This window comes from Thalassophryne amazonica, chromosome 11 (assembly GCF_902500255.1).
Source record: "Thalassophryne amazonica chromosome 11, fThaAma1.1, whole genome shotgun sequence".
Lineage (NCBI taxonomy): Eukaryota > Metazoa > Chordata > Actinopteri > Batrachoidiformes > Batrachoididae > Thalassophryne > Thalassophryne amazonica.
The window spans coordinates 17,631,402-17,653,808 of record NC_047113.1 but is presented as its reverse complement, the minus strand read 5'-3'; the positions used below and the strand labels follow the sequence as shown (position 1 = coordinate 17,653,808).

The 22,407-nt window shown below is 41.4% G+C and overlaps 1 protein-coding gene across 1 annotated transcript in view; it reads left to right on the top strand.

Annotated features, from left to right (window-relative positions):
- ablim3 (actin binding LIM protein family, member 3) overlaps positions 1 to 22,407 on the top strand; it is a 228,124-nt gene that overhangs the window by 93,527 nt on the left and 112,190 nt on the right. Inside the window, exons 4-5 of the mRNA XM_034181319.1 lie at positions 905 to 1,020; positions 17,608 to 17,734. Of these exons, the coding sequence (XP_034037210.1) occupies positions 905 to 1,020; positions 17,608 to 17,734 (243 nt within the window). The remainder of the gene's footprint in view (positions 1 to 904; positions 1,021 to 17,607; positions 17,735 to 22,407) is intronic.

Sequence of the window (22,407 nt, the reverse complement as noted above, 5' to 3'; positions counted from 1 at the left end):
TAGACAAATACATTTATCTGAGTCACAAATTCATATGTAATATCACTGTGATTACTGGTATGAGCCTGACGAACTCCTCTGTCAAACATGGTCTGTGTTTTGTCTCCATTCTGTCTCTCTCATGTCCTTCTTAGCATCTTCATTATTGTCACAAGTACAATAAAAAGTCTTCTGAGTTTGTACTTTTCATGGTCATTGTCATTGTCACTGTTTGTTTGATGATTTTGTGTGTCGCCCCTTTAATTAATCCAAACCACACTTGTCCAAGCTTTTGACTGGTAGTGTGTTTGGTTTGAGTGAGTAAGATTATGGCCTGTACTCCACTTCATCATCATTTTGCTATCTGACACCAGTGACCCAAATGATTGACCTTTGGCTGATCTTGCCATGGAAATTCTGGAATCCACCTATGTATGTGCCACATTTGGTCTAAATCAGGTTGAAAATCAAATTCCTTGACCTTTTCTGAAAAAAAATAATGGGAGAAATAATCAAAAGGACCTGTGAGGCCAGCAAACAGGCAGGCAGACATTATTAGTTGACCCAAAACACATTTGACCTCCTTTTGCAATTGTAGAACCCACATATGTGTGCCAAGATTAGTGATATTCAGTGAAAACTTTAATTTTGACCTTGACCACAATGATTGGCCTTTGGTAAAGTTTATGTCACCTGGGTAATTTCATGAACCCACCTGCTTGGGGTTCATCTGAGTGACAATCATAATATTCACCAATGACCCCAGTGCCCTTGACCTTTACCAAAACAAATCATTTTAGGGTATTTCTGGGGTCAACCTACATGCACACAGCAAATTCCCTGGAAGTTGGCCCAATGTTGCTGCAGATCTGTACTTTTGTATGTGCACTGGGGTTTCTAATTTTCTTGTTTTTGTCCCCCTCAGTAAACCCTTCCCCATCGGAGACAGAGTGACGTTTAGTGGAAAGGACTGCGTGTGCCACCAGTGCTCTCTCACTCTGGTCAAATCAAATGAGCCAGTCAAGATCCACGGGCCCAGCCGTAAGTCTAGCATCTGTCTCACTTTGTCCATTTGGTTTAGGGCCACCAGGCACAACAGAGTCTAATACGGAGTGTCAATGAGGCCAATTTTGCTCATTTGACTAATGAAGTTGTCTGTCAAATCACTGATTATGGCCTGTCATGTTGATTACCTCAAAGAGACATATCATTCCTTCATTGCTGCCTACAATACAAATGCAGAGAGTAACATTTTTATTTTGTTTTAGTATTCATCTCACATCTTGTCAATCAGTTCAGTCTCATAATGTGCATTTTATGAACATTCATTGCATGTCAACGTAGGTGCTTCACACTGATCTTTTAAGCATCGCTGCTTTCAATAAGGATGGGAAGAAAAAGCATACACAGATTGCACTCAGAGTAGTGATTACTATTGGAAATGATCTTCAAAACATAAAAAGGCCACAGACAGTACAGAACCTGCTTGATCGTCGTCATGGATATGTGACCTCACACATGTGAGCTTTATTAACCAAACATAAAAGAATGGCCATAATGGGTGAGCGTACATTACTTAACCATACCATGTTGTCTCACATTGTACCATTCTGCCCTCTCAAACATCTGTATAGAGTACAATACAGGCACTTTATATAGTTGTTGATTTGTTCTCTTCATGGTGGTCGCTTCACATAATACGGGGTAGTCTAGTGGGTCTCCATATAAGGCAATAGCATGGTTATTAATAGCCGTGCCCGACACTAGCGCACGGATGCAGTATGAATCACACAAATTGGAAAAACAAGCAGAATTTGAGTTGCACTCATACAGGACAGACATTTGTACAGCTGTGTATGAATGCCGTACGAATTCCCAGAATGCGGTAGGAAGCTGGCTCGAGAGATTCACACAAATCAGAGTGCAACATCCCCGAATCCCGGTCAATGCGGACATAAACATTCCCCCACAATAGAATAAAAACAGAATACAATAAAAAAGACAAAGAATAAAAACAACACAGCACGAAACCCCACAATGAAATCAGAATGCAGCAGGAATATATGCCCCTCCAATGCCGTACGTACCAGCTGAGGTCTGGGTGGAAAGCAAGTTGGGGGGGGGGGGGGGGGGCAGAGCACTGTGGCCCACACGTTTGAAGACCTGTTGTGTCACGCTGCTGGGTGTCAACTCATGGACAGATTACATGTAAACAGGGTCCCCTATGGGCATTGCATCAGTGGAGTGCATGTGTGATCAAATTATTACGATAATCTGATCACCGACATGCACACCCACAGCCGTTATTACCGGCAGGGGTGAAAGTAAGATTAGATTCTTGCAGGAACTGTGCTACTCAAAAAAGTTTTTATCTCACATGATTTGCGCTTTCGCCTTGTATTAAACATATTAAAGACTGCTCTTAATCCACTTGTGGCATTGAGCAGACACTCCACAGGGGAAGACAACTATTATCAGCTTTAGGCCACCTTCCAGCTGAGCTGCAATCATGAGCCAGGTGGATGTGTCGACATGTTCAGTGCCACAGATTGTTTTCCAAGAAGAGGTGAAGAAAGGCAACACCAAGAAGCTGCACTCGTTGCTGCAGAACATGACAAATTGCAAATTCAATGTTGACTCCAACGTCGACCCAGAAGGACAAACGGTGCTCCACCAGTCTGTCATTGATGGGAAGTTGGTAAAACTGCTGGTGAAATTAGGAGCAGATATCCGACTGGTCAACAGGGAAGGGTGGAGAACAGTCATTTATAGCTACACAGTTGTGAGAGATTTAAGAAAAATGAAAAAAATAAACATCTTTGCAAGCATCACTACCACCAACCACTGCAAAGCAACTAAGCAAGGTGCTGTTTGAGTTCTCAAATCCAAAATATGATGCTGCTTTTATGCAGTGCTTCTCCACGAAAATTTCAAATAAACTAAATCAAACGAGACAGCCACACTAGCCTGTTTGACAGTACTGATGTTTTCCCCTTGAGTGTGTGTTAACTCCGATCGTGCACTCCACTCCAGCGGGAGCCGATGCATGTGTATGTGTGTGTGCGTCAGCTTGTGCGCGTTTTGAGTCCAGAACACAGATAGCCACATTTTCATCCTCCACAGTCTCCTCTTCCTCAGTGAGGGTGCAGATTCAGTGTTTTATTTTATTATCTTTTAAACTTGTTTTATATCACAGTCAAACACAGCGTCACAGTCTTAGCTGTAACATCACGTGCAGCTGCACGGCGTCCTGCACCACAGCGAATCAAAGGCTCTGTGCAGTGCGCCCCTTATGCCCATAATGTGCATGATATTACAGATCCATTTTCAGTCCACCTCATGTGTCAGAGCTTATATCTGTAATATCATGTTAACATGGCTGTTAGACCCTGTCCAGACAGCCGTAGTGCATGTCAACGCATCACGGAGATGCACTGACATGCGGTGCTGTGATAGAGGTGTAACACCCAGAATGAGCATGAAATCACAGATTGTCAGTCCACCTCATGTGTCAGAGGATGTATCTGTAATATCATGTTCACATGGCTGTTAGGTTTCGTCCAGACAGCCGCACTGTGTTAGCACGTCTCACACGGTGTATTCGGTGTGATTGCACAATGTTCAAGTCTAGTGCACATAATGATTGTGTGCCACAGACTTTGCAGCAATTCCTTTGCAAACCTCAGAGAGGATGCATAGGAGCGGGATGCAATGCAATCAGACTGCTCCGAATGCTGGTCGGTTGCCATCTCGTATGCCAGTTCAAATACAATTCATGGAAGCAGTTTGAATGCACCACGACAATAGAGTGCTTGTTCCCTACATTCATGCTGGCCTTGCAAATTTGGCGTATTTTCCTCAGTGCCACATGAATGCTGTCTGAGAAATTTGAATGCAGCTCGAATGCAGTTCGACTGCAGGTCAAATTGCATGAATCACGTTTGAATGTCCATGCGCATGACATTCGTGCTCATTCGTGCTCTAGTGTGATGGGTAGGACAGTCAGCACATTCAGCCAGGATTCGACCTACTCAAATGATTCATACAGCAGCTCGAACACAGTTCAAATGGTTGGAATTGCATGAAAATTGCTGTACGAATGTGGTACGACATTCGTACCCAATATTCCCAACCCGGGCTTTTAATCATAGAAATGATCACGTCTGCGGGCTTTTAGACACGGGACCTGCAGTCTGATGTGCACCTGCTGAACTAGACACCCCAAAGGGCTGTAATTTGATACTATTCTGGTTTCACTCCTTTTTCTCCCGTCATATATTAATAGTTTTTGCAGTGCACACACTGATTTGGATAATGGATCAAATACATTGGCAGAACAGTTTGCTAATATGACCAATTTTGCAACACAGAGTTGGCAAAAGAGGAAATTGTACACCTTTCCTTTGATTTGGAATTTGGTGATTGTCGAAAGAAAAGCTCATTGAGGGACAAATCCAGAACAAGCATAATCCAGAAAAATTGCATAGAGATGCAACGGAGAACTTTAAAACTGTCATACATGTCGACATCATTGCATGACGGGGAGTTACAAAGTTGCAGAAGCAAGCATAAATCAGGCTTTAAATAATGAATTAAGTAAATCATCATAAATTGTAAATTTGATTGCTGACTATTTTTATATTTATTTTTGATAGTACCTATACTTGGATGTGCTGCTCTATGTGGTTAACTGATAAAAAAGTTGACCACAACAAAAGTTGACTACAAGTTGCATTAGTCCGGGGGGGGGGTCCAAACCAAAGCAAACCAAAGCTTTTAGGTTCCTTAGATGACCCCAAAACACAAGCAGGATGTTCCCAAAAATAAAAAAACTGGCCTCAAGTCAGTAATCCAAGATGGTCTCCAAGATGGCTGCCAAAATATGTTTTTTTTTTTTTCACTAAAACACCTTTAAACAACATATAAACAACTTCCTACTATGTACGAGGTCTCTTAGATAATAAACCGACCCTTTTATTTTTTTTTAACTATATGGATTTGAATGACATGCGATTACACCAATCATGCTTGAACCCTCGTGCGCATGCGTGAGTTTTTTCACGCGTGTCGGTGACGTCATTTTCCTGTGGGCAGGCCTTGAGTGAGATGTGGTCCCGCCCTCTCGGCTGAATTCCTTTGTTTCACACGCTGCTCGAGACGGCGCGCGTTGCTTTATCAAAATTTTTTCTGGACCTGTGAGGAATATCCGAGTGGACACTATTCGAGAAATTAAAATGGTTTTCTGTGAAAAGTTTAACGGCTGATGAGAGATTATGGGGTGTTTCTGTCGGTGTAAGGACTTCCCACGGAGCGGGACGTCCTGCAGCGCTTCCAGGCGCTGTCGTCGGCCTGTTTCGAGCTTAAAACATCCTAATTTAAGGCTTAATTCACCCAGGACATCGTGAGAGAACAGAGAAGATTCAGAAGAGGCCGGCATGAGGAATTTATGCGGACATTCCACTGTTTAAGGACATTTTTTTAATGAAAGACGTACGCGCAAATTCGCCGAGTCGTTTCCGTGACGACTCTGCAAATCTGTGTGCGCCGCGACAGGAAAAACACCTCCGTGTTGAAAACCATTTGTAGAATTCAGGCGGCTTTTAATGGCTTTCAACAAGTGAGTAACTGAGAAATTGTTTAACAGCTTGGGCATGTTCCAACTTGCCCGTTAAGATTTCCAACGGAGGTGTTTTTCCTGCCGCGACCCCCCGCGGTCGGGTCCAGCCCGACATGCGACTCTGCCCGCACGTTCTTTCATTACAAAATGACCGTTAACAATGGAATGTCCGAATAAACTCCTCATGCCGACTTCTTCTGAAAGTTCTCTGTTCTCTGACGACTTACTGCGTCAACAGAGCCTGAAATGTGGAAGTTTTCAACTTGAAACGGCGAGACGCTGCCGCCTCGAAGCGCAGATCGCCGTCAGGCGCCGTGGACCGTCCTTAAAGCGACACTACCAGACCAAAATCTCTCATCAGCCGTTAAAATTTTTACCGAAAACCAGCTGAATTTATTGAATGGTGTCCACTCAGTTGTGCCTTACAGTTTTGAAAACATTTTTATCAAACAAAGCAACAGTCTCTGAGCCATTCCTAAACAATGAAAAAAATCGACGAGCGGGTGGACGACTCCTCACTCAAAGACTGCCCACAGGCGAATGACGTAACCGACAGGCGTGAAAAAACTCTCGCATGCCCACGAGGGTTCAAGCATGTCTGATGTAATCACGCGTGATTCAAATCCATATGGTTTTTGAAAAAATAATAAGGTCGGATACTTTTCTAATAGACCTCGTATATCAATGATAAGGGTCTATTGCCAGCCATTTTGGACGCCATTTTGAATCATAAACCCATGAATGAATTTAGTTTTAGGCACAAATGAGTTTGCTGTGACCTGCAATGGTCTTCCCATTGAATCTCTGTGATATTTAAGTTGTTTATATGTTGTTTAAAGGTGTTTTAGTGAAAAACCCCATTTTAGCGGACCATCTTGGACGCCATCTTGGCTAACTGGCTTGAGGCCAGTTTTATTTTTGGGAACATCCTGATTGTGTTTTGGGGTCATCTAAGGAACCTAAAAACTTTGGTTTGGTTTAGTCCTTGTGGGGGGGGTGGGGGGGTGCAAAGGTAGTGGTCATGGCTCCCCTAGTAAAACATTTTTGGAGGGAGATAGTTGGTTACGCAGTGTTTAGTAGTGACTAACTTCAGAATGCTTCATATTCAGAAACAGATTAAAATCACTTATGTAGTCTTATTTAAAAAAACAGTAAAAGTGACAGGAATCAATTTACAATATATTTCAATCATTTGTAAGATAAAACTTTAATTGTACACATATTCCATTTATGTAAGTGCAAGAATTATCTTGCCTAGCTTAGCCCAGCAATCACAACCATTGTTTGAGCTAATTCAATAAAAGATCACTTTTTAGATGTTTCAGTCTTTCACGTAAGCCAGCATGCACAACAAATTCTGGAAAAAAGTCAGCAAACAGAATGGCAAAGATGAAAGTGATGTTAACCTTTGTGTTTGTGTTCAGTGTTGCACAGCCCTCTTCCTTTAGCAAGGAGGCAGTAAAATGACAAATTGTCATCACACCTTACACTGACAGGGATTGATAGTGAATCATTTGTGAAGTGTGACACATGCTGTCGTTCACTTGCTGTGCAGTAGTAACAGATGGAGGCAAGGCAGTGAATTAACTGCTTTGGATTGCTCCATTCAGCAAAGTCAAGTCCAAACTGCTCCCCAGGTACATATACATCACTCTGTCCAACGGAGAGGCAGCACACAAATCGGACTGAATGCAATAAATGAAACGCCTAACTGTACAGCATGTTGTACCACACTTTAGCGAAGTGAGTAGTTAACATTTAAACTGCAAATGTCCTTTGTGCAAAAATAAACATATTTCCCCAAAAGCATTATTTCCAGTGGGCATGGTGAGCAACGTTCCTATTATCAGTGAAAGTACTAACCTTGACAGTTTTACACACTGAGATTTTCCACCATTTTTTTCCTATTAAAGTCTTATCCACACAAGCACTGCTTTAAAAATATCTCCATTCAATTGAAACGCTAAAATGTATGATGAGCATGCCAGTGCAATATAACCTAAATATATAGCCATATTGGCCAATTAAAAGCCTGGAAAACAAGACAAAACTCAGTTTTCCTTGTTTACACAGAAATGGAATTTCTGCAAAGCTGACACACTGGAAGTGTTTTTGCAAAAGCTCCATTTTCAATAGCCACAGAAGTATGTGTACAAAATGCCAAAATTCATAGAAAAAAAGTTGTGCTTTTCAAAAAATTCATGTACAGCGAGACAGGTGTATAGTGTATTTCTTTTCTTAAATCAGTTCAATTTAATTAATTTATATAGAGCCACATCACAAGTCACCCCAAGGTGCTTTACCAACCTTGCCAGCCCCCTGACTAAGCACAGTGGTATGGAAAGACTCCCTTTGGTTGTTTTTGAGGAAGAAGCCTTAAGCAGACCAGACTCAGAGGGTGACCAACTGCGTTAGACATTCTAACAATATCAAAAGTAAAATAAAAAGTACAACAAAAAAATATCACACATAGAAAACAAAAACAGAAAAAGAACTGTTCACATTGTTTAAAAGTCCATAGAGCATCATGATTTCTGACAAAACCACTGAAAAACACTTCATCTCAGAGCTTTCTTAAAAGGAAAAAGTGCTCCTTGTGGGATTTGCTTCTATGCCATCGATAAATAGCTAAGGCGCAGCTTGTAATGAACAGCAATAAAACATGCTCACCATCAGCAGGGTCATATCATCTGTCCAATCTGCTGTTACAGATGAGGTTTTTTTTTTTTTTGGTCTCTATTGTGATAGAGTTTGGCAGCTGGTCTGCTCTGTGTCAGCCTGATCCCGTTCAATCTCAGAAGCTAAGCAGAGCAGGATCTGGTTAGTACTCGGATGGGAGACCTCTTTGGAACACCAGCGGTTGTGTGTCTTTCTGCAGGTAAAACTGGAGTTGCATCAGGAAGGGCGTCCGGCGTAAAACTTGTGCCAATTACCAATGCGGATCTGATTGTATCCACTGTGGTGACCCCGAACAAAAACCGGGAGAGGCCGAATGAACAACATTGTGATAGAGTTTGACTGACAAATCAGCTCCAGTCTCCTTCCATGAGGCTGACATTTCCTGTTTCACTGTGGACTCAAAATTTGGCACTTCCTGTTTGGGACTCCCTGTACCATGAACAAGCTTCGTGCCACTGTGTGGCGCTTCGCTCGTATTACATGACGGCTAATATACGCTTTATAGAAAACATTGCACTCATACAACCCCAATTCCAATGAAGTTCGGATATTGTGTGAAATAAATACAATAAATAAAAACAGAATACAATGAATAGCAAATACTCTTCAACCTATATTCAGTTGAATACACCACAGAGTCAAGATATTTAATGTTCAAACTGATAAACGTTTTGTTTTTGTGCAAATATTTGCTCATTTTGAAATGGATGCCTGTAACATATTTCAAAAAAGATGGGACGGGGCACCAATAGACTGGAAAAGTTGATGAATGCTCCAAGAACACCTGTTTGGAACATTCCACAGGTGAACACTTAATTGGAAACAGGTGAGTGTCATGATTGGGTATAAAAGGAGCATCCCCAAAAGGCTCAGCTGTTCACAAGCGAAGATGGGGCGAGGATCACCACTTTGTGAAGAACTGTGTGGAAAAAATAGTCCAACAGTTTAAGAACTATGAGTGTTGTTAGAAGGAAAGGTGATGTAACACAGTGGTAAACATACCACTGTCCCAGCTTTTTTGAAACATGTTGCAGGCATCCATTTCAAAATGAGCAAATATTTGCACCAAAACAATAAAGTTTATCAGTTTGAACATTAAACATCTTGTTTTTGTGGTGTATTCAATTGAATATAGGTTGTTGTATTCTGTTGTTATTTACATTTTACACAATGTCCCAACTTCATTGGAATTGAGGTTGTATGGTTCTCTTACTCAGATGTGGCTGTAGCACAGCAGAATAAACTAGACTATAAAATAGACCCAACAAAGAAGTGCATGAGTTAATGATTAAGATTAGAATTTGCTTTGGAAAATGTATGCATTTTCTATCTTGTTCTTGTGGTTTGCTCCATTAATGATCAAAAATTAATTTGTAGTGACACAAAATGTGAAGAAATTCACGTTTCATGAGATATTTTTTCAGTATTCACGTCTTGCCATTCACGGTTTGCGGATAATTCATGATTTGCAGCAGATTCAAGTTTTGGGGGTTAACAAACTGTCCTCTCTTCCCTCGTGCTGAATTCAAATCCCGCCCCAAAGCTTTGGACAATCAGAAGCCCAGTTTGAAGCATTCGATAACCACAGGATAGGAACACATGAGTATCATAGGTGTAACAAACAAACTTACAACCACTGGGACAGCTCTCCATCATTTGCACCTGTCATTTTCAGTGCGCTGTTCAACTTATTCAGGATGTATATAATGTTGTGTGACCCAAAACATTTGATAACTACTGCTTTAAAGTAATGCTGGAGATCTTTATTCAGAGAGCGGTCCAGTAACTTCGTGTACAATTATTAGAGTGTGTACCTCTGCCTCGGATAAAAAAAGCAGCATATTGCAATGACAAACAAAACTATATTGAAAAATTTTTGTTCAACACCTTTTACTGCACAGTTGCTTTTAATTTGTTACACCTAAAACCAAATTCCTAATCTAAATCCACTGTAAATACGTTTTTGTTCTACATATCTTGTTCAGTATCTGAATCTGGATCATACTGCACCGATGGACACACAATCATGAGATCCTGAACATTCACCTTTGTTTCTTATTGCTGACCTTTGAACCTGAATACTGATTTGTTATTCTGATTTTATACTTGATCACTTATCTTTGATCATGACTGCCTAACTTGACTGATTGCTACTTTTTAATCCTAAAAGTAAATCCCTTCAGCTGCTCCCTTGTTCTTCACTCAGGGTCGCCACTGCAGATCCAGTGAGGATGTTGAATGGCACACATTTTACACCAGATGCTCTTCCTCTCCATGCAACACCACATTTCTTGGAGAAATGGGGCAGGAGTGGGGTTTGAACCAGGAACTTTCCTCACTGAAACCAAGCACACTAACCACTTGGCCACCACCCTTGCTATGCTATTTTAATCCTTGTATTTGATCCTGAACTTTAATCAAAGGTATTGAAGCTGATCCTGCTCCCTTTGATCCTAATTCCCAACATTTCATCCTGTTGACTCATCTTTGATCTTCTTCTTTGATCATGATCACTTAACTTTGATCTTGAGTGACAGAATCCTGATCATGAGGTAGATTCTCATTGCTTAGAACCAGTAACTACACTCAACAAAAATATAAATGCAACACTTTTGGTTTCTGTTAGACAATAAACCGACCCTTTTATTTTTTTTTTAACTATATGGATTTGAATGACGTGCGATTACACCAATCATGCTTGAACCCTCGTGCGCATTCGTGAGTTTTTTCACGTGTCGGTGACGTCATTTCCCTGTGGGCAGGCCTTGAGTGAGATGTGGTCCCGCCCTCTCGGCTGAATTCCTTTGTTTCACACGCTGCTCGAGACGGCGCGCGTTGCTTTAAGATGAGAGATTATGGGGTGTTTCTGTCGGTGTAAGGACTTCCCACGCAGCGGGATGTCGTGCAGTGCTTCCAGGTGCCGTTTCGACCTGAAAACATCCTAATTTAAGGCTTAATTCACCCAGGACATCGCGAGAGAACAGAGAAGATTCAAAAGTGGCCGGCATGAGGACTTTATGCGGACATTCCACTGTTTAAGGACATTTTGTAATGAAAGACGTGCGCGCAAATTCGCTGAGTCGTTTCAGTGACGACTCCGCGAATCTGTGTGCGCCGCGACAGGAAAAACACCTCCGTGTTGAAAACCATTTGTAAAATTCAGGCGGCTTTTGATGGCTTTCAACAAGTGAGTAACTTGAGAAATTGTTTAACAGCTTGGGCATGTTCTAACTTGCCCGTTAAGGTTTCCAACGAAGGTGTTTTTCTTGTCACGACCCCCTGCGGTCGGATCCGGCCCGACATGCGACTCTGTCCGCACGTTCTTTCATTATAAAATGTCCGTTAACAATGGAATGTCCAAATAAACTCCTCATGCCGACTTCTTCTGAAAGTTCTCTGTTCTCTGATGACTTTCTGGGTCAACAGAGCCTGAAATGTGGAAGTTTTCAACTTGAAACGGCGAGATGCTGCCGCCTCGAAGCGCAGATCGCCGTCAGGCGCCGTGGGCCATCCTTACGGCGACACTACCAGACCAAAATCTCTCATCAGCCGTTAAAATGTTTACCGAAAACCAGCTGAACTTATCGAATGGTGTCCACTCAGTTGTGCCTTACAGTTTTGAAAAAATTTTGATCAAACAAAGCAGCAGTCTCTGAGCTATTCCTAAACAATGAAAAAATCGACGAGAGGGTGGGCGACTCCTCATTCAAAGACTGCCCACAGGCGAATGACATAACCGACAGGCGTGAAAAAACTCTCGCATGCCCACGAGGGTTCAAGCATGTCTGATGTAATCACACGTGATTCATATCCATATGGCTTTTGGAAAACATAATAAGGTCGGATACTTTTCTAATAGACCTCGTATATTTCACACTTTTCACCTCATTTATTAAATTTCTTGTAAAATAAAGCAGTTTGTATTCCAGACTGGACTCAGCCTTTTTACCAGGTTTTGGCAAAGTCATAGTCGTTTTTGACAAATATCTCTAACGATGCAATGAACAAAAAGATACTGGTGAGAACAAACCATCATTGCTGACGGTAATTCCCCTGTAACATTTGCTGGCGTTCCCATGCAAAACAATCAATAGCTTCATTTATTTTTAGTGATTAGATTTTCATTTGAATAGTTGTGTATTGTGACAGTGGGGATTTCATATCAACCATCACAAATTATCTGATTATTCCATGCACATTTGTTGGGACTAAAGCCTATCCCATGACCCACTGGGTCAATGCCAGCATCCACTTTAGCATCCAGGCCATCAGTATACATCATATACAGTAATCCTATGTAGATTCGCCATTTAAGATCCTTAAGAGACTGAAACTGGACCACCCAAAGAAACCCACACAGAATGAGGACAACATCCAACATACCTGTGCAGCCCACCCTTGAGCTTTTGTTCTTTCTTATAATTAGCTAATTAATCCTTAATTAATTATCAAATCCTTATTTGTTTATTTATTTATTTATTTATTTATTGCAGTAGGGGTGGTGGCCAAGTGGTTAATGCACTTGGTTTCAGTGCAGAAGGTTCCTGGTTTGAATCCCACCACTACCACATTTCTCCATATAATGTGGAGTTGCGTCAGGAAGGGTATCCGGCGTAAGCTTTGTGCCAATTCAACATGCAGATCCATCTTGGATTTGTTATGGCGACCCCAAGTACAAAACAAGGGAGCAGCTGAAGGGACTTACTTGCACAGTATGAAATTTGGGGTTCCACAGGGGTCTGTCTTAGGCCCCCTGCTTTTCTCCCTTTATATAGCACCCCTTGGGCACATATTGTGGCATTTTGGGATTACGTTTCACTGCTACGCAGATGATGCTCAGTTATACATGCCGATAACTGCTGGTAATCTCGTTCACATAAAATCCTTAGAAGATTGCCTTGCAGCAGTGAGAAGTTGGATGTCTAGAAACTTCCTACTTTTAAACTCTGATAAGACTGAAATGATGGTCTTGGTCCAGTGAGACATTGGCATCAATTTGACCAGTTAATGCTCAGCCTCGGCTCGTGTGTCATACATCACACTGACAAAGTGAGGAACCTTGGGGTAATTTTTGATCCTTCGTGGTCCTTTGGCCTCCACATTAGAAATATTACTAGGACTGCTTTCGTCCACCTGTGAAATATAGTGAAGATTCGTCCCATCCTGTCTATGGCTGATGCTGAGACCCTGATCCATGCAATTATCTCTTCTAGATTGGACTACTGCAATGTTCTATTTTCTGGTTTACCGCAGTCTAGCATTAGGGGTCTCCAATTGGTACAAAATGCTGCAGCCAGACTTTTGACACGAAGCAGAAAGTTTGACCACATTACACCCATTTTGGCATCCCTTCACTGGCTTCCTGTCCCAGTGAGATCAGATTTTAAGGTTCTGCTACTAACCTATAAAATTATTCATGGACTGGCACCTCCCTGCCTAGCTGACCTAATTAAACCTTACGTACCGGCCCGGGCTTTATGTTCTCAGGGTGCAGGACTACTTTGTGTCCCTAAGGTGAATAAGAAGTCTGCGGGTCACAGAGCTTTCTCTCATCGTGCCCCTGTTCTGTGGAATGATCTCCCTGTGTCAGTAAAACAGTCAGATTCTGTGGAGATTTTCAAGTCCAGACTTAAGATGCACTTATTTTCCCTTTCATATGGCTAGCATACTGGTACAGTTTTGTTTTACACTTTTTACTCTTTTAATTCATTTATTAGTAATTGGAGCGGACCACGGCCTCAACTTTACCTAAATTCTGGGTCTTTTAGTGAAGTTTAGGGCTAGTGGCCAGCGATCACCTTAGTATTTCTTCTGTTTTTGTTGTTGTTTAATGCTGGCAAATTATACAGTATTTTTTGTCTTTTTGATGCCTGATTCTGTTTTTTCTCTCTGTTTAAGGTGCAGCTCCATCCAGAGATGGGAGTTGTGTTCGTGTTGGCGATCCTCCTGTCCTGTGCGCCAATAGCATTTCTTGTACATTCGTCCATGAATTGTTCTGTGAATTGTTCTGTAATTTATGTCTGTATCATGGCCCAAGCAGAGGGTCACCCCTTTGAGTATGGTCTGCTTGAGGTTTCTTCCTCAGAGGGAGTTTTTCCTTTCCACTGTTGCTCTGGGGGTTGGTAAGGTTAGACCTTACCTGTGTGAAGCACTTTGAGGCAACTCTGTTGTGATTTGGTGCTATATAAATGAAAATAAATTGAAATTGAAAATAAATTGAAATATGTAAAAGAGTAAAAAAAAAAAAAAAAATCCTGTAGATCCAAGTTCCACTCTTTCTAGCTTTGAGTTCATCTTTTGTAGGTTTGAAGTCACTGGCCTTGCAATCTGAGTTGTGTTTGAATCAAAATCAGAATCAAATTTATTGCCAAGTAAGTTTGCACATACAAGGAATTTGATCTGGGGTTATTGGAGCAATAAGAAAAGAAAAGAAAAACAAGAGGCAAAACTATATTCATTAAAATGAAATTGAATGGGACAGTAGAATGCAGGTGCAGCTAAGTAGCACACACATAGTGCCATCGGCTAAGTCTGGTCTGCTTTCTGTTACAATCTTGTGGAGAAAGTTCTTTCGCTTGAAGCACTTGCATGAGGGATGATCATGCACAGAAGACCCTCTACCTGGATAGCTGCTGCTGTCCTCTGGGGCACGCAAACGCGCTTACCTGTCCAGTCAGTCCGCATCAGGGCTGCTAGGGACCGGATGGAGATAACAGTGACGTCCACCCACCTACCGCCACTGCCTTTTACCACACAAAATGCGATTTATTGCATTTTTTTTTGTTTTTGTTTAACTCGTTGTAGTCACAGTTAACCAGCTAGATGAATATCTCCATTTTACAGACTCAGCGGCCCCGCACAGGGTCTTGACGCTTTCTGCTCGTTCGTCTGACAGCAGTGCTCACAAACCTGCATATTCTGCATAAGAGGTGATGGTGCTAAGGGGCCTATCACACCATGATGAGCTCGCCAACATATGTATACTGACATATCAAAAATGCTGCCAATATGCCATTATACAGTAGCTGACATGTTCAATAAGTTCTGTGGTCATCTGGAAAATGTCAAGTATGTCTACATTATACAAATAATGAATGTTTATAAGTTCAATGGTACGAATATTTCATGAGGTGAAAGCTGGAACATACCATTCAACTCGGTATGTTCCAGCTTTCACCGAATTAAATATTCATTCCATTGAAAGAATGTAAAAACATTCATTATTTGTTTTATATAACAGCTAAAATAGATCATTGACATTTGATATTTTATTAATTTATAAACAACAGAAAAGTGATGTAGATTTTGGCGTTCAACTGTAATGTGTAGTCCAGTGATGCTGTGCACTGACTTCGGACTTCCATAACAAAAACAAAAAACAAAACAAAACAAAACAAAAAAAAAACTTTATTTCTTCAGTCCAGCCAAAAATCACATCAGCATTTCATGTGAACAGGTCTGCATGCATCCAGACGGCTTACAGCGGAGTGGATTTTGTGTGTATGTGTGTGTGTTACAAGCAGCATCATTTAGCTCAATCAAATCATCGTGTCGTTGTCCCACGCGCACACACACAACCGGGTCGGTTGACTGTGTACGTCCTCAGTGCAGCGCAAAAAAAAATCACGTCAGAAATGAGTCCAGCTTTTCTTCTCTCTTCTTGCTAACAGCCTCCAGACAGCACAGTGGATTGTGTGTGTGTGTGTGTGTGAATTATGTCTCGGGAGAGTAGTTGTTCCCCACGCGCGTGTGCACATGCGCAACCTGGTCAGCACCTGTGCGTGTGTGTACTACCAGAAAAAGACTGTGTACGTTCTTAGTGCAGCGGGAAAAAAATCACGTCAGAAATGAGTCTAGCTTTTCTTTCTTTCTCCCTGCTAACAGCCTCCAGACAGCACAGTGGATTTGTTTTATGTGTGCATGCACGCGCGCATGTGTTGTGTGTGGGTGTGCACGTGCATGTGTGGGCACACACATGCGCGATTGCGTGTGCACGCGTGATCACGTGAGTACGCGTGCACGAGGATGTGTGTGCACGCATGGGCATGCACGATCATGTGTGCACGCGCATGCATGAGAACGTGCGTGCATGCGTGTGTGTGTGGAGTGCAATGGTGCCAAACGTATGGAACTAAATTTGCACTCTAAATGGAACCAAGCCGCACTCTAAATGCAATGCAACACAAAAGGGATGAATTAATCCATGTCATGTGACATACAAAGCACCAATCAAATGACAAGGATCCACTCAGCCGTTATATGAATGTCAATATGTGTTTGGAGATAAGTTCAATATAAGTTACACATAGGTTCAAAGCAAGTTACTCATAGATTAAAAATAAGTTTTGGGTACACTAGATATTATCTCAACATATTTCAACTGAGTAACTTACAACTAACGTCTGTCAAAAATTGCATAACTTACTACAACTAATGGCCCATGTATGTGGGACATATGAGCCATATGCTGGCTTGCACTGAAAATATTGTGCATGCACAAAAATTTTCGATGACCTCACCATACTACGACATATACCAGCATGCTTCAACGTGCTCTTAACTTATACAAAACATACCCATAACTTATTAGATGTATGCCAGCGTATTTTCCAAATTTTTAATACGTTGGCTTACACAGGCTAAAGCGTTTAGGTGTGACATGGCCATACCCGCTGGGCCACACATTTAGAATGCAAAAAACAAGCTTGGTGGAGTTTTTTGAAAGTGAAAAATAGTTTGTCTTGTCTGACAGGGCACAGGAGAGTCGGCCCTGTGAGACTAGTGGGCTGCTCTCAGGAGAAGCAGAGCGGGTCAGAAAAGGTTAAGCTGAGCCAAATCTGCCCTGAATTGAAACAAATGGGACACTGGCCTTTTTTTCAGCATTTTGACACCCTGTGGCCATACATCATGTACAGCCTCTGCTCTGTCAGTCAGTAACGTGCTGTGTCACAATGTGCATTATGTTTGTGCAGCATACAACTGCACAAACAGTTGTATGCTGCTGACACATAGTGTGCCTTTATGTGTTATCACACAGGACTTTATGCAACTGTTTGAGCCCTGGGGCTGTTTCAGTTTACTGCCTGCATTCAGTCATGTTTAACGGTGCTTACAGTTGAGTGAAAAGGCCTCGCACACCTGCAGTAACCTACATTAGTGCAGCTATTGATTAAAGATGTTGCTGTGCCAAAACGACCAGAAAGCTACATTTAGGAACACAGCAGATGCTTAAAGATGTACAATTACACCTTGGTTCTTTGCGTTGTTCCTCCTAATCCTCTCTGTCATTCTCTCTTTTTCTTTATCATAGTTTTTTGTTTAATTGTCTCCAGACTGTGCAGGATGTGGTGCTGAGATTAAACAGGGTCAGTCACTGCTGGCGCTGGAGAAACAGTGGCATGTCAGCTGTTTCAGATGTCGCACCTGCAACATGGTCCTCACTGGAGAGTACATCAGCAAGTGAGTTCACACAAACACAGGCACACGCGTACTATTATATCAACCATAGTTAAATAACGTGCCATTTCATCAGGGTTAGAGATCCAATCAGGATTTTCAAGTAATTTGCAATTGTTGTCAAAGGTCAAATCAGGTGCTTCATGGCCATTTTAAGGAAAAACAAACAAAAACATACATAAAAACTAGTCAGGTGAAGCAAAGCGAAAGTTGGAGTCTCTGAGACATATCTTGACAGTCTGAAACACATGGTATCATGGGTAGGGAGAACCTACCATTCCTGGTTCTCAAGACCAGGCACCTAAGTGGCTCTACTCTATTCTTTTCTACTCTCCTATTTTACTCTTCCTTTTTAGATATTTAGATAGACCTTTGTATACTGGCATAGTTCCAGCTTAGAATTGGAATATAATATATAAGATATACCTTACTGAATTTTCATGGATGGTGCAGATGTTTTTGGGATATATCAAGCTCCTAACTTCGATTTAAGCAGCATGGAATATCAGTGCAAACCAAGGCACTGGGTACAGCAGAGCTGGATTACATCACCTAACAAGAGCAATGAGAGCTTTCTTACGTCTGCCAATTCAGATCCGGATCACCTCCAAAATGCAGTGGAGTCTTCCATGCCCCAATATCTATCTGTGGTGTAAATTTGGTGAGAATCCGTGAAGTAGTTTTGAAGTAATCATTCAAAACATATATAAAGGGAAATCTTGATCCAGAACCTGGATCCAGAGCCAGATCTCCTCAAAAACTCAGTGGAGTCTTCCATGCCCTAATATCTATCTGTGGTGCAAATTTGGTGAGAATCCATGAAGTCGTTCTAACGTAATCCTTCAAAGACTATATAAAGGGAAATCTTGATCCATTATCGGGATCCAGATCCAGATCACCTCCAAAATTCAGTGGAGTCTTCCATGCACTAATACAGGGGTGGCCAAGTTCGATCCTCGAGAGCCACCTTCCTGACACTCTTAGTTGTCTCCCTGCTCCAACACACCTGAATCCAATGAAAGACTCATTAAAAGTCTGCTAACGAGTCTTTCATTGGATTCAGGTGTGTTGGAGCAGGGAGACAAGAGTGTCAGGAAAGGTGGCTCTCGAGGACCGACCTTGGCCACCCCTGCCCTAATATCTGTCTGTGGTGCAAATTTGGTGGGAATCTGTGAAGTAGTTTTGAAGTAATCCTTCAAAGCCTATATAAAGTGAATCTTGATTCAGGATCCGGATCCGCATCACCTCCAAAATTCAGTGTCATCTTCCATGCCCTAATATCTATCTGGGGTGCAAATTTGGTGAGAATCCGTGAAGTAGTTTTGAAGTAATCATTCAAAACCTTTATAAAGGGACATCTTGATCCAGAACCTGGATCCAGATCCAGATCACCTCAAAAATTCAGTGGAGTCTTCTCTGCCCTAATATCTGTCTGTGGTGCAAATTTGGTGAGAATCTGTGAAGTAGTTTTGAAGTAATCCTTCAAAGCCTATATAACGTGAAACTTTATCCAGGATCTGGATCCAGATCACCTCCAACATTTAATGGAGTCTTCCATGGTCTAATATCTATCTGGGGTGCAAATTTGGTGAGAATCCATGAAGTCGTTCGGACATAATCCTTCAAAGACTATATAAAGGGAAATCTTGATCAATTATCCGGATCCAGATCCAGATCACCTCCAACATTTAATGGAGTCTTCCATGCCCTAATATCTATCTGGGGTGCAAATTTGGTGAGAATCTGTGAAGTAGTTTTGAAGTAATCATTCAAAACCTTTATAAAGGGAAATCTTGATCCATTATCCAGATCCAGATCCAGATCACCTCCAACATTTAATGGAGTCTTCCATGCCCTAATATCTATCTGGGGTGCAAATTTGGTGAGAATCTGTGAAGTAGTTTTGAAGTAATCATTCAAAACCTTTATAAAGGGAAATCTTGATCCAGAATCTGGATCCAGATCCAGATCACCTCAAAAATTCAGTGGAGTCTTCTCTGCCCTAATATCTGTCTGTGGTGCAAATTTGGTGAGAATCTGTGAAGTAGTTTTGAAGTAATCCTTCAAAGCCTATATAACGTGAAACTTTATCCAGGATCTGGATCCAGATCACCTCCAACATTTAATGGAGTCTTCCATGGTCTAATATCTATCTGGGGTGCAAATTTGGTGAGAATCCATGAAGTCGTTCGGACATAATCCTTCAAAGACTATATAAAGGGAAATCTTGATCAATTATCCGGATCCAGATCCAGATCACCTCCAACATTTAATGGAGTCTTCCATGCCCTAATATCTATCTGGGGTGCAAATTTGGTGAGAATCTGTGAAGTAGTTTTGAAGTAATCATTCAAAACCTTTATAAAGGGAAATCTTGATCCAGAACCTGGATCCAGAGCCAGATCTCCTCAAAAACTCAGTGGAGTCTTCCATGCCCTAATATCTGTCTGTGGTGCAAATTTGGTGAGAATCTGTGAAGTAGTTTTGAAGTAATCCTTCAAAGCCTATATAACGTGAAACTTTATCCAGGATCTGGATCCAGATCACCTCCAACATTTAATGGAGTCTTCCATGCCCTAATATCTATCTGGGGTGCAAATTTGGTGAGAATCCGTGAAGTAGTTTTGAAGTAATCATTCAAAACCTTTATAAAGGGACATCTTGATCCAGAATCCGGATCCAGATCCAGATCACCTCAAAAATTCAGTGGAGTCTTCCCTGCCCTAATATCTGTCTGTGGTGCAAATTTGGTGAGAATCTGTGAAGTAGTTTTGAAGTAATCCTTCAAAGCCTATATAACGTGAAACTTTATCCAGGATCTGGATCCAGATCACCTCCAACATTTAATGGAGTCTTCCATGGTCTAATATCTATCTGGGGTGCAAATTTGGTGAGAATCCATGAAGTAGTTTTGAAGTAATCATTCAAAACCTATATAAAGGGAAATCTTTATCCAGAACCTGGATCCAGATCCAGATCACCTCATAAATTCAGTGGAGTCTTCCATGCCCTAATATCTATCTGTGGTGCAAATTTGGTGAGAATCCATGAAGTCGTTTGGACATAATCCTTCACAGACTATATAAAGGGAAATCTTGATCAATTATCCGGATCCAGATCCAGATCACCTCCAACATTTAATGGAGTCTTCCATGCCCTAATATCTATCTGGGGTGCAAATGGGGTGAGAATCAGTGAAGTAGTTTTGAAGTAATCATTCAAAACCTTTATAAAGGGAAATCTTGATCCAGAACCTGGATCCAGAGCCAGATCTCCTCAAAAATTCAGTGGAGTCTTCCCTGCCCTAATATCAGTCTGTGGTGCAAATTTGGTGAGAATCTGTGAAGTAGTTTTGAAGTAATCCTTCAAAGCCTATATAAGTGAAACTTTATCCAGGATCTGGATCCAGATCACCTCCAACATTTAATGGAGTCTTCCATGGTCTAATATCTATCTGGGGTGCACATTTGGTGAGAATCCATGAAGTAGTTTTGAAGTAATCATTCAAAACCTATATAAAGGGAAATCTTGATCCAAAACCTGGATCCAGATCCAGATCACCTCATAAATTCAGTGGAGTCTTCCCTGCCCTAATATCTGTCTATGGTGCAAATTTGGTGAGAATCTGTGAAGTAGTTTTGAAGTAATCCTTCAAAGCCTATATAACGTGGAACTTTATCCAGGATCTGGATCCAGATCACCTCCAACATTTAATGGAGTCTTCCATGGTCTAATATCTATCTGGGGTGCAAATTTGGTGAGAATCCATGAAGTAGTTTTGAAGTAATCATTCAAAACCTATATAAAGGGAAATCTTGATCCAGAAGCTGGATCCAGATCCAGATCACCTCATAAATTCAGTGGAGTCTTCCATGCCCTAATATCTATCTGTGGTGCAAATTTGGTGAGAATCCATGAAGTCGTTCGGACATAATCCTTCAAAGACTATATAAAGGGAAATCTTGATCCATTATCCAGATCCAAATCCAGATCACCTCCAACATTTAATGGAGTCTTCCATGCCCTAATATCTATCTGGGGTGCAAATTTGGTGAGAATCTGTGAAGTAGTTTTGAAGTAATCATTCAAAACCTTTATAAAGGGAAATCTTGATCCATTATCCAGATCCAGATCCAGATCACCTCCAACATTTAATGGAGTCTTCCATGCCCTAATATCTATCTGGGGTGCAAATTTGGTGAGAATCTGTGAAGTAGTTTTGAAGTAATCATTCAAAACCTTTATAAAGGGAAATCTTGATCCAGAATCTGGATCCAGATCCAGATCACCTCAAAAATTCAGTGGAGTCTTCCATGCCCTAACATCTATCTTTGGTGCAAATTTGGTGGTAATCCGTGAAGTAGTTTTGAAGTAATCCTTCAAAGACTATATAAAGTGAATCTTGATCCAGGATCTGGATCCAGATCACCTCCAACATTTAATGGAGTCTTCCATGGTCTAATATCTATCTGTGGTGACAATTTTGTCAAAATCCGTGCAGTAGTTTTGACGTAATCTTGCTAACAAACAGAAAGACAGACAGACAAATAAATAAACGCTGATGATTTTATTGCGTCCTTGGCGGATGTAATTAATCAACCTCTCCTCACACAGTTGCAGCAAGTGTGTGACATAGCCATTCACACAGAAGTGAAAGGTTTTCTGGCAGGAAAACA